Consider the following 13,225-nt stretch of genomic DNA (forward strand, 5'->3'; position numbering starts at 1 on the left):
AGACATACTGTGTCCACCCAAAGAATGGATGTAAATGAACACTTTCATGCCAGAAACCAGACTGTCTCCTCCTGTAGCTTGTCTGGCAGCCTGTCAGCTATGTGGCCTTTCTGGCAGTGGTCTTAGCTGCTGCTGGTTATGTCGTCTGGCTGTGGTAAGTGCTGTTGGGAATGCATTCTGAAGGCTCACCTGAGAGCTGGCCATGAGGATTTTTTTTTTTTTGTATTTTTTTTTTTGGTAGTATTTCTTTGTACTTTGGTTCAAGATCCTCCAGTTCCTTTTGTGTCTTGAGTTGTATGAAATTAGTGGAGTTTAAGATGTCAGGTGCTAAGTTTTACTGTGTTTTCAGGAAAGAGACATGAGTGTTTGCAGTGCAGAGCAGCAAAGATTGTTCTGACTCAGGTGGGAATTAACAGGAGCTTTTTAACCTGGAGCCTCACCCAGAAACCATTCTTCTGCAGACTTGGTGAGTGTGCTGTCCAAGGGCCTGCGGTCAGTCTTAATGGAGTGTGTTAGAACAGCTTAGGTTTTAGTGTAAAGCTTCACTCTGAGTTTACTGCTAATTGTACCTGCTGGAAGGGCTTTCTCTCTAATGTGTATTTGGGGCAGAATCTCCTCACACTGCCAGGATGTCTATGTACCAGCACCTCTTCTTACTTTAGGGCAACTCTTTTTTTTTTTTTTAATTAAATTCTGAGCTTCTGCAAGAAGAATCCAAAGGCTGAACTGAGAGAAATTTGGCCCTGGTTAACCCTCTTTTCTCCAGTGTGTTAGGTACCTGCCATGGACTGGGCAAGTAAGGCATTAGGAAGTAGAGATAAAGAGAATAGTCTAAGGCTCATAAACACAGAAAAACATCCTCAGCTAATCTAGTGCTCAATGAAGTGCACATGAAGATGGCAGGATTCAGCACTCAGTGAGTGCCAAATACACCAGGAAATGAAGTTACTCATTTTTCATAGGTATGTGCATGGCATATTCATTACACAGATGAAAACAGGAAATGAGAGGGCAGTGTTTTAGAGCCCGTTGTTCACTCCTAGCAATGCAGGAAGTTAGGGCTGCAGAATTACCGCAGACCACATGAAGCCCCTGGGCTCTTTGCTGCCATGATGGCTTGAAAAGCAGGGATACACAAGGCAAAGGGAACCTTGCTGGCTGGATTTATGCTGCAGCTATGGAAGTGTGCTGCCGTGGATCCAGTGCTGGCAATGGCAGCCTTTGGTTTTACTGGGGACAGTAAGCTATCTCTAATAATAATGTGCAGAAACCAATTGGCAGCCAGCGATGTGTGCGGCCACTTGTATATGGGGTATGCATTTGGAGAGAAATGTGCATCTTTAGAACTCCGAGGTAGCATCAGAGAACCTTACTTCTCTTTTCAAAAAGCTCTGGTTCTTTGCTCTCCAGCCACTGCCACCTTAGGGAGATAGTTTTTCACCAGGCTGACAAGGAGTGTCCATGCCCACAGAGGTCCTCTCCCCTCCCCTGTAGTCTCAGATTAGACTTTCTATGTTCTTTTATTTCTAGTTTATTAGAAGGGAATTTTCACTGTTGTGGCTAAATCTTTTTGTTCTGTTTTTTTTTTCCCCTGAAGTCTGCTTTTATAACTAGGCCATAAATCGCTAAAAATAAAGATTTATAGTGGAAATGTCAACTCCTTTGTATTGTGTCAGGTCAAACTATGTCACTAATTGGTGTGCATTTGTTCATACCTCTGTCATGAGCCAAGATTACGTTTTAGCTCTGTGGCCACACATGAGGTGTGGCCCAGCTCAGATGTGTTAATGTTCTCCTTGTTATGATCAAGTGGGTCTTGGTTTAGAGAAGTCTGTGGGCAAGGCAGGCATTAGGAGTTATGGGCCTTTATTGAGCCAAAATTGCCTGTCTTCTCTCCACTATACAATCCCGTATCCACTAGGGGACATGAGAGCACCTGCTGCGCAACAGGGTGCAAGTCTGGGTCAGTTAAAACGTAAACTCTGCACAGTTAGGACAGTATGAAAGACTCAGTTCTTATTTTCATGATCCATAAAGAAGCTATATATTCTGTTTAAGTCTCTGTTATCACAGGGAATTTATAAAGGTGAGGTCAACATCTCAAAGGAATGGGAAGATGAACGTCCTAAAGGAATGGGACCAAACAAGCAGTTACTAGCAAGCTTTGCTATTGACCTGTGCTCCTTTTCTCAGTCTGGGAAGGCAAGGATGTGAGTGCTTCTAGCTTTGAAGATAATAACTTTATATAGAAGAAATTAAAGGCAAAGCTACCAGGTATCTGGGGAGGCCATCTACTATCAGTCCAATGGACAAACCCCAGAGGACTGTATTTTTACATCCAGTCACCTACTCAAGAGCCATGAAGCCATGACAGAGAGCATAGTTGAGTATCAGTGTTCATTTCTAAACTGTGAGCTGAGTTAATCAGATATCCCAGCTAATGGTTTGGGAGCTTAGATTGGAGTTTTGTTTTATATGGTTCTGTGTGTGCTGTGCACATGAGAGCGGAGGCCAGAGGTCAACAGCAGGAATCTTATTTATTGAGACAAGATCTCTTTGTACCAGATCTTATCAGTCTAGCTAGGATAGCTGACCAGTGAAGTTTGGGGATCTGCCTGCTCTGCCTGCACAGTGCTGGGGTTTGCAAGAGGGCAGCACCACAGATGGCTTTTGAGCAGGTGCTGGGATCAGAATTCAGGTCCTCCTGCTTGCCCAGCAGGCAGTTACTGACTGAGCTATCTCCTCAGCTATTTACAGTTATCTTAAAGCTATAACCTATGTATCAAAAATACAAAGACTTTAAGTGATAAAAGACAAATTTGTCATTTAGTTTAAGTGTTTATGTCACTATAGCTAGCATGGTAGTTTATGTCACTGCACTAAGCTGTGCTCTTCACTTCCTGTTTTCCCATCTGCCTTACTGCTGCTCTGTTCTGCCTTTGCTGGCTTTAATTGGACAGAAAGGTCAAAAAGTTTCTGGTTTTCAACTTTGAGTTGTATTGGATTTCACCTGCACTCCTCTGCATTTTTGTCTGAGTGGTTATGCTAGGGAATGTAATGTATATTCTTACCTTTCTCTAGTCTGCAGAGGTCGGATTATTTCAGTCCCTCCTTTCTGTTCATATGGATACACATATGAACACACATATATGATGCATATCTCTAAATATCATGTTATCAGCTTTTGCTTTAAGTGCTCCTTTAAGTTAAATTAGAATACACATAAACTCAGAATTGCATACATGTCCACTCATTTCCCATCTGTTGTCAATTTTCTTTAGTCAGAAATTCCTATTAGCATTTTTTGTATGGCAGGTCTGCAGGCACCCAGTTCTCATCTATATGAAAGTACCTTTATTTTTCCTTTATCTGTGAGGGATAGATTTGAAGTTGACATGGTTTTGTGTTTCTTTTTCCTTACACTGTTTGAAGATGTTGTTGTCCCTTTTGTTTCTGATAACTCAGCCAGTACTCACGCTGCCCTTCGCCCTTTGCCCTTTGTATAGGATGCCCCCTTTCTCAGAGACTCAGTCAGTACTCCCACCAGCCCTTTGTGTATGATACTCCCTTTCTTGATCACATTTTCCCTTCACTGGCTCTTCAGCACTGTACAGCATTCCTATGTATAGTTTTCTAGTCTTTCATGAGGTTCAGTGTGCTGCTTGAATCTTTACAATGTTTTTCAAAAGAACTGGGAAATTTTCCCTGCTGTAGCTCACATTTTTACTATCTACTCTCTGCTCTTAAGGTCTCACACATTTACCCAGTTTGGTTTCTGCCCTGCAGGTCACTAAGGCTCTGCTGTCCCCACCCTGTTCCTCCTCTTAAACCTATTTTTCATGTTGGATGATGTCCATGAATCTGTGTTCCTGTAATCCACCATTAAACTTAATAACTTTGTGTCCATTAATTTTATTTTGCTTCAGATACATTTTTATAATATGGTCGATGTAGCCTCTAATTCTCATCTTTTTTCTGTTTGCTTGTTTGTTTACTTACTTGTTTATTTATTATCATATTTGCCTCTTAGTAGCTTAAAGCTTTCTTAAAGTCCTTACCTGTTATCTCTGCTGTCCTGGTGTCCATCTTTTACCTAACTTTCTGTTGAACAACTTCTGATCTCTGTTACAAACCACACTGGCTCACTTTTTTGTGTACCTACCCATTTTAGTCTACATGGAGGACACAATGCAGATTTTGTTTCTTCAGAGTATTCAATTTGTTTTGTTAATCACGTAATTTACCAACAGATCAGCTTGAATGTGATAGGAACTTTGAGAGAGGTTTTAGGTTTGCAACAAAACTAAGCAGAAACGAAAGAGCTCTCATGTATTTTCCTCCTGCACCAAAGAGCAGATCCCCAACTGTTAGCATCCTGCGCCACAGTCGTGTACTTACTGCGGTTGATAAGTCCATTATCACCAAAGTCTATAACTGAGAGGTTTTGTTCTGTAGACTTTGACATTGGTGTAATGGCATGTACCTAGTATTCTAGATCTTGAACTTGCCATGCCAGTTCATACCACTGTCACCTCCAGTCGGTCATAAGCACTTTCCATTGTATATAAGGAAGTCTTTCCCAGAACATGGAGTCATGAAGTAGGAAGCCTTTAGATTCACACCTTGTACTTAATAGTGTACATTGGCGTTAGTTCTTGCCTTTCCATGATCTGCCAGGTCTCTTCTTGTCTGGGTGTACCGCCATTTACCGTTCTTTCTACTAAAAGCATCTTGGTGCTTCTGAGTTTGGGAGATTATGATAAAAGTGAAAGTTTCTGTATTGACATAAGTTTTCAATTCACTTGGGTAAGGACCAATCAAGGAATAGAATATTTGAGCGTTTAGACCTGGTTAATGCTTTCGTATGGATTCCCCAAGTAGCACAGTGTCAAGCATCTTGCACATGCTTTTTGCCATCTGTGAATCTTTTGCCTATTTTAAATAATTATTATTGAATCTTAAGAGTTTCTTGTACTTTTTTGTTATTAGATTATGACTAATCTGTTTTCTCACAATGTGTGGCTTGTCTTTTCATTTTCTTGATGGTGTCCTTTTCAGAACAAAAGATTTTAAAGGTATTGAAGTCACCATATCAGTTTATTCCCTTTGTAAGGCAGGTCACTTAGTTCTTTCCCCAGTGATTGGTAAAAAGTTGATAGTTTCAGATTTCACATTTAGGTCCATACTCACTTTGAATTGGTTCTGTGTTTAGATTCATTGTCTGCTTGTTTTCTTCTTCATTAATCATTTATTCACTTTGCAGCCTGATAGAAGCCCCCCTCCTCCCTCCCCTCCCAGTCCCACCCTTACAAACCCCTCCTCCCATTACCCATTACCCCTTTCCCATCTCCTTAGAGAAAGGGAAGTGCCCCCTTGGGGACCACCCCACCTTGGGACATCTAGCCTCAGCAGGACTAAGAAGAGATAGATTCATTTTTAATATTTTTCTGTGTCTAGCTACTTTAGCAACAATTTGTTGAAAATATGTTTTTTGCTTCACTGCATCGCCTTTATTTTTGTTGTTTGCTTGCTTGTTTTCCTCTAGTGTCTTACTGCTTTTCTTACTGAGATTTTATAGCAAGTGAGGTCTTGTCAGTCCACTCACTTACTTGTCTCCATCAATATTCTATTGATTATCCTGAGTTTTTTCTTCTTTGTATAAGTTTTAGTATCCCAAAAATAATGTGCTACAATTTGACTAGTATTGGTTTGAATTTGTAGATCAAGATGAGAAGAACTGACATCTTTTCAGTATTTGGTTATTCTATCCATGAACATGGAATAGCCTCCACTCATTGACTTCTTCCGTATATTTTGCCAAAGTTTTGTACTTTGCACACACACACAGAGAGAGGGGGGGAGGAAGAGAGAGGGAGGGAGGGAGGGAGGGAGGGAGGGAGGGAGGGAGGGAGGGAGATGGGAAGGGGAAGGAGACTATTTATAGTTCCAACCTAAATTCTTTATTATTTCTGGACTGCTAAAATAAATGTGATTGAACTTTATATCTGTCTGTATCTTGCTTCTTTCCTGTGGTTTCAACAAGGGCAATTTATTGTTTTCCTTTCCAGTGTATACAGCATCTTTTTTTCCTGTCTTACTGGGTCTCAGAGGATGATGTTGAGAAGAGGCATCTTGGATTTGTTCTTACGTTAGTAGTAAGCCTAATTTCTTAACCAAATAATGTTAGGTGTAGGATATTTTTTAATTAATGTTTTTAATCATGTTGAGTCAGTCACCTTATTCAGTGTGTTGTTCTCTTAATGTCAGAATGCTGACTTTACCATGAGTAAGTGTTCAGTTTTCACATGTTCTATTCATCCATTTATAGAATTGTGTGATTTTGCTTATTGATGTAGTAGAACCCATTGATTGATTGTTGAGTATAGAGCTAAGCTTATCAATCTCAAAGAAATCACAGTTAGTTGTGGCATATAGTTCTTTTAGTAAAGTTTAAGTTTAATTTGTTCATGTTAAGGATTTTTGCATCTCTGTTCATAAGAAGTATGGGATTATAGTTTGTTTGAAATGTCTCTTCCTAGTTTTGACATGATGTTGGCTAGAATACATTGTCTGCTTCTCTCTTCTGGAAGAAATTATAGAGAATTGTTATAATTCACTCTTTAATGTTTGTTAGAAGTAACTAACCAGTGAAGCCATGGTTAAAAAAGAAAAAAGATTGTTTTTAAAGTTAGGGACATTAACCCTTACTCTAGGCCTAGGATTGCCTACTCTGTCTTTTCTGGGCTCCCCCCTATGATTAATAAGGATACAGCATCTCTGTGTTCCAGGCTCTGTGCCATGTCAGGAATTTGTGTGGCCCCCACATACCAGGTAGCTGTTTCTTCTGTATTCTTCTAGACTCTTGTCCTAGAGATCTGAGGTTGTGTTCATCCTGAGTACACTATCTCTTTTCTGGAGCTTCGAGTGGTGTGTTCTTAAAATCCCGGGTGTGTCGGTACTCTTAAATTCTTGGTGTGCTTTGTAAGCTCAGTAAGACTGCTGTGCTGCCCCACATCTAGAAACTGTCTTCACACAAAAAGAAAGTCAGGGCTTTACCCTATGTGGGTTTTCCTCCTCAGGCTCCTTATCTGATCAGATAATAGTTGTGCATTTCCTGTTATCTAGTATCAGTTGTCAGATAGTAAGGTGTGTATATGACAAGATTCCTTGAAGCCAGACAGAGAAGAGTTGCTGAAGATTTGTGAGCTACACAGAGATTCCCAAAAGTGTATTGTGTCCTGGAAACAGGAGTCTGGTCATGCAGAGTGAAGGAATCTCACTGAACATCTGTGGATACTCACTTGATGCCCTGAGAGGTTAGGCATTTAAAATTAATCAATTTGTCTTGTGCAGAACAAATAAGTTGTAGTCCCAAGGATTTTTCTGTCAAATTGGCTTGAATAATTGATTCCCACTAAATAGTAAAAACTCATGCAGACTGGCTGCTTACTGGCACATTAGCAGTCTCCAGCATCCCTGCCATCTGCTTCCTCAGGAGGGTTTGCAGAGACTTCTTCCTGTGTTTTTTTTTTTTTTTTCTCTCCTAACCACTGGCCATATTTCAGTCTGTTTCCAGATCCTGAAAATCCCTCTGGTGCTGAAAGACTAGTGCCCTTTGCCATCCTAATCCCAAGGCCCCATAAGCACAGTGAGCTGTTCTCTGCACAGTTTGCTTATTTAAAGCACAGAACTCCTCTATGCCATTCAGTACATGTGTTTAAGGGAGGTGTTTATGAAGAACTCTTGGGTTTTTTCAAAATCGTTTGTCTGGTTGTGTGTGAGAATTATCTGTGCCTGGGCAGAGCTAGAACCAGCTGACTAAAGGCTCTCTGTCCTGGGGCTTCATAAGAACCTTTGTGTCCTGTTTTCTCCAGTGCTTCCCTGGCTCCTGTCACTTCCTTCACCCATGGGTCATTCTCACACTCCCTGGAGGACTCACATTGCCCCATGTCAATCAAAGCCAAGGACATGCAAGAGGAGGAAACAGGCCTTGCTTACAATTGGTTGGAGTTTCCCATAAAGTGCTGTTGTTTTGCTGCTTTGTTTAGCATGTTGGTTTTTAGCTGTATATTGTGTCTGGGTCATCTTTAAGGGCCAGGAAAGGACCTGAATGATAATAAAATAAATCAAGACTCCAAAAGAATACTGGGCCAGAGAACGACTCTTGAAGTTTAGTGTGGAATATGTAAAGTGAAGTGTTGTTGCATCTGGAAGGGCTTTTTAAAAAAGAAATGATTGTGAGATGATTTTAGTGCTTCAGGACAGAATAAAACAAGCAGTTTCATGAGTAATCTCCTGAAGTTTGTGGTAAGTAATAAAAATGTGGACTCTGTCCTCAAAAAAGCTGACTAGCATAAATGACTATTTAGAATCCTTTTTTAAAATCTCATAATTTTTATGTAAAAAATAACGGCCCTTGAATTTGAAGGAGTCTGTTTATACAGTTCACATACTCCCCCTCGTCCAAATGCAGAGTTCGGTAACTCCTTTTCAGAAATAGAGTGGCCCACTTTTTCTGGCACAGGTCCTTGGGAATTAGTAGTGAATGCTGGGGACCTGTGACTTCAGGTAGCGCCGTGTGTCATGTGTCTGCTTTCAGCAAGTCTCAGCGCAGCTCTGGACATTGCAGGAATGTCACTTCCCAGCCCTGTCAGCACTAACTCCATGTGCAGTATCTGGTAGAGAGTAGAAGTGGACACCTCTGCTTCAGCCAGTGACAAGTGCAGTGCAGGACTTTTAGTATCCTCCCCAGATAGACAAGAGACAGTTTTATCCTTCCTGAGCAGAAAGATAGAGGAAGTCATTATTAGCAAAGGCCATGATGGTAGTAGACAGCAGTGCTCACTTAAGGAAGGGCTACTGAGGGATCACAAGCTCAGGTATGCACGACGGTTTTAAATACGGGATTCTAGTGAAATAGCTGCTCTTCTCTGGTTTTCATTCAATTGGTTGACTGATTTTTTAGTTTCAGAATACATCACTGTGTAGCTGTTCTATCATGTGTTTGTCTGCGTCCCCTGTGGGTGGACATAGGAACAACACACTTACCCTTACATTTGTGTTGCTGTTTCCTTGGAATATTCTTATTGTGAAGATACTATGAGAAATAGATACATGCTATAGACTGTTGTGAGAATTCAATTAGATGATGTTATAAAGACTTAAATAATGTTTGACTGGGTGTGGGAAAAGGTACAAAAAAAGGTATTTGGTAGTATGCTTCTTCTTTTCATCGGCTATGTCTTCCTTTGAGACCCTAGATAGCCATTTAGTTGGAAAACAGTGGTCTTGGCTCAAAGATGTTTGAACAGTTAAGCATGAGGAAACCTCATTACCAGAAGCTCAGAGGAGTGAGTCCAGAGCCAGTTCACCCTGAAGCTTCCCTCTTTCCTTGTATGCACCGTCCTCAGTGAGTCAGCTGCTCTCAGGGTTGTCCTGTCACATAGTGCAAAGCTCCTCATGGTCTCTATTGAGTGATGGTGACTTCTCATTATAAATCCCTGACAGATTTACCCTCATGTTTCATTTAACATCATTAAATAAATAAATGGTTGACTGAGATTATTGTTTTGACACATAGGAGGAGGTGTCACCTTACCCATCACATATATATTTGAGCATGTGTATATGCCATTCTTTACAATAGAATCTTAATCTTATAAAATTGTCCTGAAAACAATATACTAGCCTTCACCACCTGTTGTGGTTTGTGTATGAAGTACAAAGCAAAAGGCTCCTGTGCTGAAGGCTTTGTCCTCCATCAGGGGAGGTTCTGTAAATGAGGACATAGGACGTAGCTTCCCATCTCTCTTTGCTTCCTGATTGCTGTGATTTCAGCTGCTTTACTCTATTATGTTCTCCCCAGCACACTGGAAACCATGAACTGAAACAAATCCTCCTTTAAGCTGTTTATGTCAGCTGTTTAATAGCATGGTGATGGAAAGGTGACTAGCACACCAATGTAAGATTAAGCATGGTTTTATGTATGCTTAGTAAGGAAACACACAAATGTTAGAATGGATTTAATGTAGGTAGCTGTGAGTGAACTGTTTGCAGTCCCAAGGATGTGACGACAATGCTGTCAGGTTGTATAACATGCTCACACTTCTTCTTTTGCTTCTTACAGTTTTAAATTGATGTTTTTAGTTTTAAAAATGTATTTATTGTTCATCAGTGTTTTTCCTGTATGTATGTCTCTATGAGGGTGACAGATCCTCTGGAACTGAAGTTACAGACAATTGTGAGCTGCCATCTGGGTACTATGAACTGGACCTGAGTCTTTTGGAAGAGCAGCCAGGGCTCTTAACCACTGAGCCATTCTTCAGCACTGCTTATTGTATTTTTAATTGAGTCAAGGCCAAAAATACCATTCGCACTTATTAGACCTGGTATAGTAACATTAACAATAATTTATCTACATAAGAGTCATTAATTTATCCCATTCTTGGTGGAAACCTACAGAATAGTTGGATTTGGGATCATTAGAAACCATCTTAGAAGATGTCTAGCAAAAGTATGTAAAGATGAGGCAACTAAGTTCAACTAGTTTATGACCCCAAGTTGAATTCTAGACTGGTAAGGAAGGCAGCTCTGTGCAAAATGATTAGGACACTTCAGAAAACTTCAGTATGGCCTATGCATTAGATAATTTTATTTGTATCAATAAAGTTCTTGCTTCTAATAGCTGTGTTATGCATGTGTGTGGCAATGCTCTTGCTATTTGGAAAACACACTGAAGTGTATGATTAGAAGGCTATAAAGAAGTTCTCTTTACTTCTATGAATGATTCCTGGAGAGGTGAGCATTTATTCATCCCAGATAGGGAACCATTAACAGACCGAAATAATGATTCCAACCCACTTTCATGCAGTGAGCCAGGGAATTTGCTTTAATCAGGCTCACTCATAGGAACTTAACTCGTTGCCCAAACATCTGTATCCTGAAAGCTCTCACCTATACATAGATGACATCTTCCTTGTAGCTAAAACATGGAACAACTCAACTCCCACTCTAAACATGCACACGCACTCCATCACTTCCAAAGATCACTGGCAGCTCAGAGGATTATTTCATCAGCTAGAGGGAAGCCCAGGAAGGAGTGGCTGCAGCCTTGGGTGCCCTAGCTAAGATGCTAATAGCATTCTGCTCTGAAGACACTGGTATACAATAATTCCATTTTTCTGAATTTGAAATTAAAAGTTTAAAAATGTCAAGGATTATTTTCAATTTAAAATATGTATCTGGTTCTTGAGTTCATTCATACTAAGTGTATTTTATGTTTGTCAACCTATAACATATACATATATCTTATAACATGTATACTCACACGCATGTATAGTATATACATATCATGTTTTTTGAAAGGTTAAAAAACACCTTTTATTTATTCCTAGTATCACCACAGTTATGGGGAACTATACCTCATGTATTGAAAAGGACAGAGCTATAACAGATAAAGACTCAGAAATGTACATCTACATTGCATTAATCAATAGCTGTACCTTTTGCAAACTGGCTATCACCACTTGGAACAAGAAGGGTTCTTGGTTGAGCTGGTGTACCTTTTCTTGTTGGTTTTGGGTTGCCAGTGTTGTGTTGCACCTATGTTCATAAGGGGTGCCATTTCCCTGTTGTGTCTCTGTCTGGCTTTGGTGTTATGTTAATACTGACCTTCCAGGAGAAGGTGAAAAGCAGTCCCTCCTGTAATTGGAAATTTTAAGAGGGACTGACAGTAATTAATCTTGGAAATGTTTAGTCATTTTCACCAGTGAAGCATCTGGACCCAAGGTCTTTTTTATTATAAAATCTAGAGTTTGAATCCCTGATAGATCTGCTCAGGTTTTCTGTTTCTTCTTGGGTCAGTTCCTACAGATTTTGTTAATTTTTTTATTTCTTTGTAATTTAACTTATATTGACTAATAGTACACATTGTATATTGTATCAGTACCTGATTAAGTTTTATGTAGTTGTAGTTAAACCACACCGAATAAACCTTCCATAAAAACTGCTTTGTTTTGTGTATTTGATCAGATATACTCTTTGGGTGACGTATTTGGCTTTGAGCACTCTGGGGCCACATCTTTACTAGCATTTGGTATATGCCACCAGTGTTATTTCAGCCTTTTGGACTGCAATATTGCAAGTATTTTTATTTGCTTTTATATTTTGAAAATTTAAAGCTATCATCTACAGGAACATCGTTACCAAAAATACACCTTCAATCTATCAGGGTTTTTTCCCCCATTTCCTTTTGTGTGTGGTTATGAGTGTGTATGCGTGGTTTAGAATGTGTGGAAGCAGATCCCTTCATTTCAACTCAGTGACATCTGTTAACAGTGTGCTTAAGAGGAATAAAGTTTTCCCATGGTGTGTGTTAGTCAGCTACCAATAAATATCAGCAGAAGTAAACAGTCTATGAATGGCCTCTCCTTTATTTTGATTGCTACCTCATCTTTTGTCTTTTCAGCATGATGTATCCCAGACATTACTCAAGGCAACACTGGACAGTGTTGTAGAAGAATGTGTCAGCTTTGTGGGAGTGGATATTAACATCTGTTCTGAGGTTTTGTTAAGGTGAGACAAGAGTTTAACTTGCTAGCTAAGAGAAGAGGACATGTGTATAATGTTGTCAAGCATAGACAATCTATACCAAAGAAGGTGTCATTTAAGGAAAGAATGTCAAGAGTTCATGCTGTTCTTTTTGGTGGTGCACAAATAAAGGGCTCATGGTGACCATTGATAGCACTAGTGCTGCTGATAGAATTTAAATAAGGCCAACGTGGGAAAGTGCTGTTGCCCCCAGCTGGAGAGTAGATGTCCTTCAGTAGCCCAGTCTCTTGCACACATTGTCAAAACTGAAGGTCACCCAAAAAGGGGAGGGTTCAAGGTCCGTTGTTAGATTTTCCATGATCCACAAGTCACCTATCAACACAGACTTGCTGTTCTCCTGCCGATTATAGAAGCCTTCCCCTTCCCCTTCCCTTTCCCCTTCCCCTTCCCCTTCCCCTTCCCCTTCCCCTTCCCCTTCCCCTTCCCCCTCCCCTCCCCTCCTCCTCCCCCTCCCCTTTCCCTTCTCTCTTTCTTCCCCTTCTCTCTCTTCCTTCCCCTTCTCTCTCCCTTCCCCTTCTCCCTCTTCCTTCCCCTTCTCTCTCTTCCTTCCCCTTCTCTCTCTTCCCCTTCTCTCTCTTCCCCTTCTCTTTCTTCCCTCCCCTTCCCTCCCCCTTTC

General features: G+C 40.4%; 1 protein-coding gene across 1 annotated transcript in view; it reads left to right on the forward strand.

The window, feature by feature from the left end:
- Nucleotides 1–13,225, forward strand: part of Srbd1 (S1 RNA binding domain 1) — a 169,336-nt gene that overhangs the window by 125,643 nt on the left and 30,468 nt on the right. Inside the window, exon 15 of the mRNA XM_028765111.1 lies at nucleotides 12,467–12,573. Within this exon, the coding sequence (XP_028620944.1) occupies nucleotides 12,467–12,573 (107 nt within the window). The remainder of the gene's footprint in view (nucleotides 1–12,466; nucleotides 12,574–13,225) is intronic.

This window comes from Grammomys surdaster, unplaced genomic scaffold, assembly GCF_004785775.1.
Source record: "Grammomys surdaster isolate TR1022 unplaced genomic scaffold, NIH_TR_1.0 149, whole genome shotgun sequence".
Lineage (NCBI taxonomy): Eukaryota > Metazoa > Chordata > Mammalia > Rodentia > Muridae > Grammomys > Grammomys surdaster.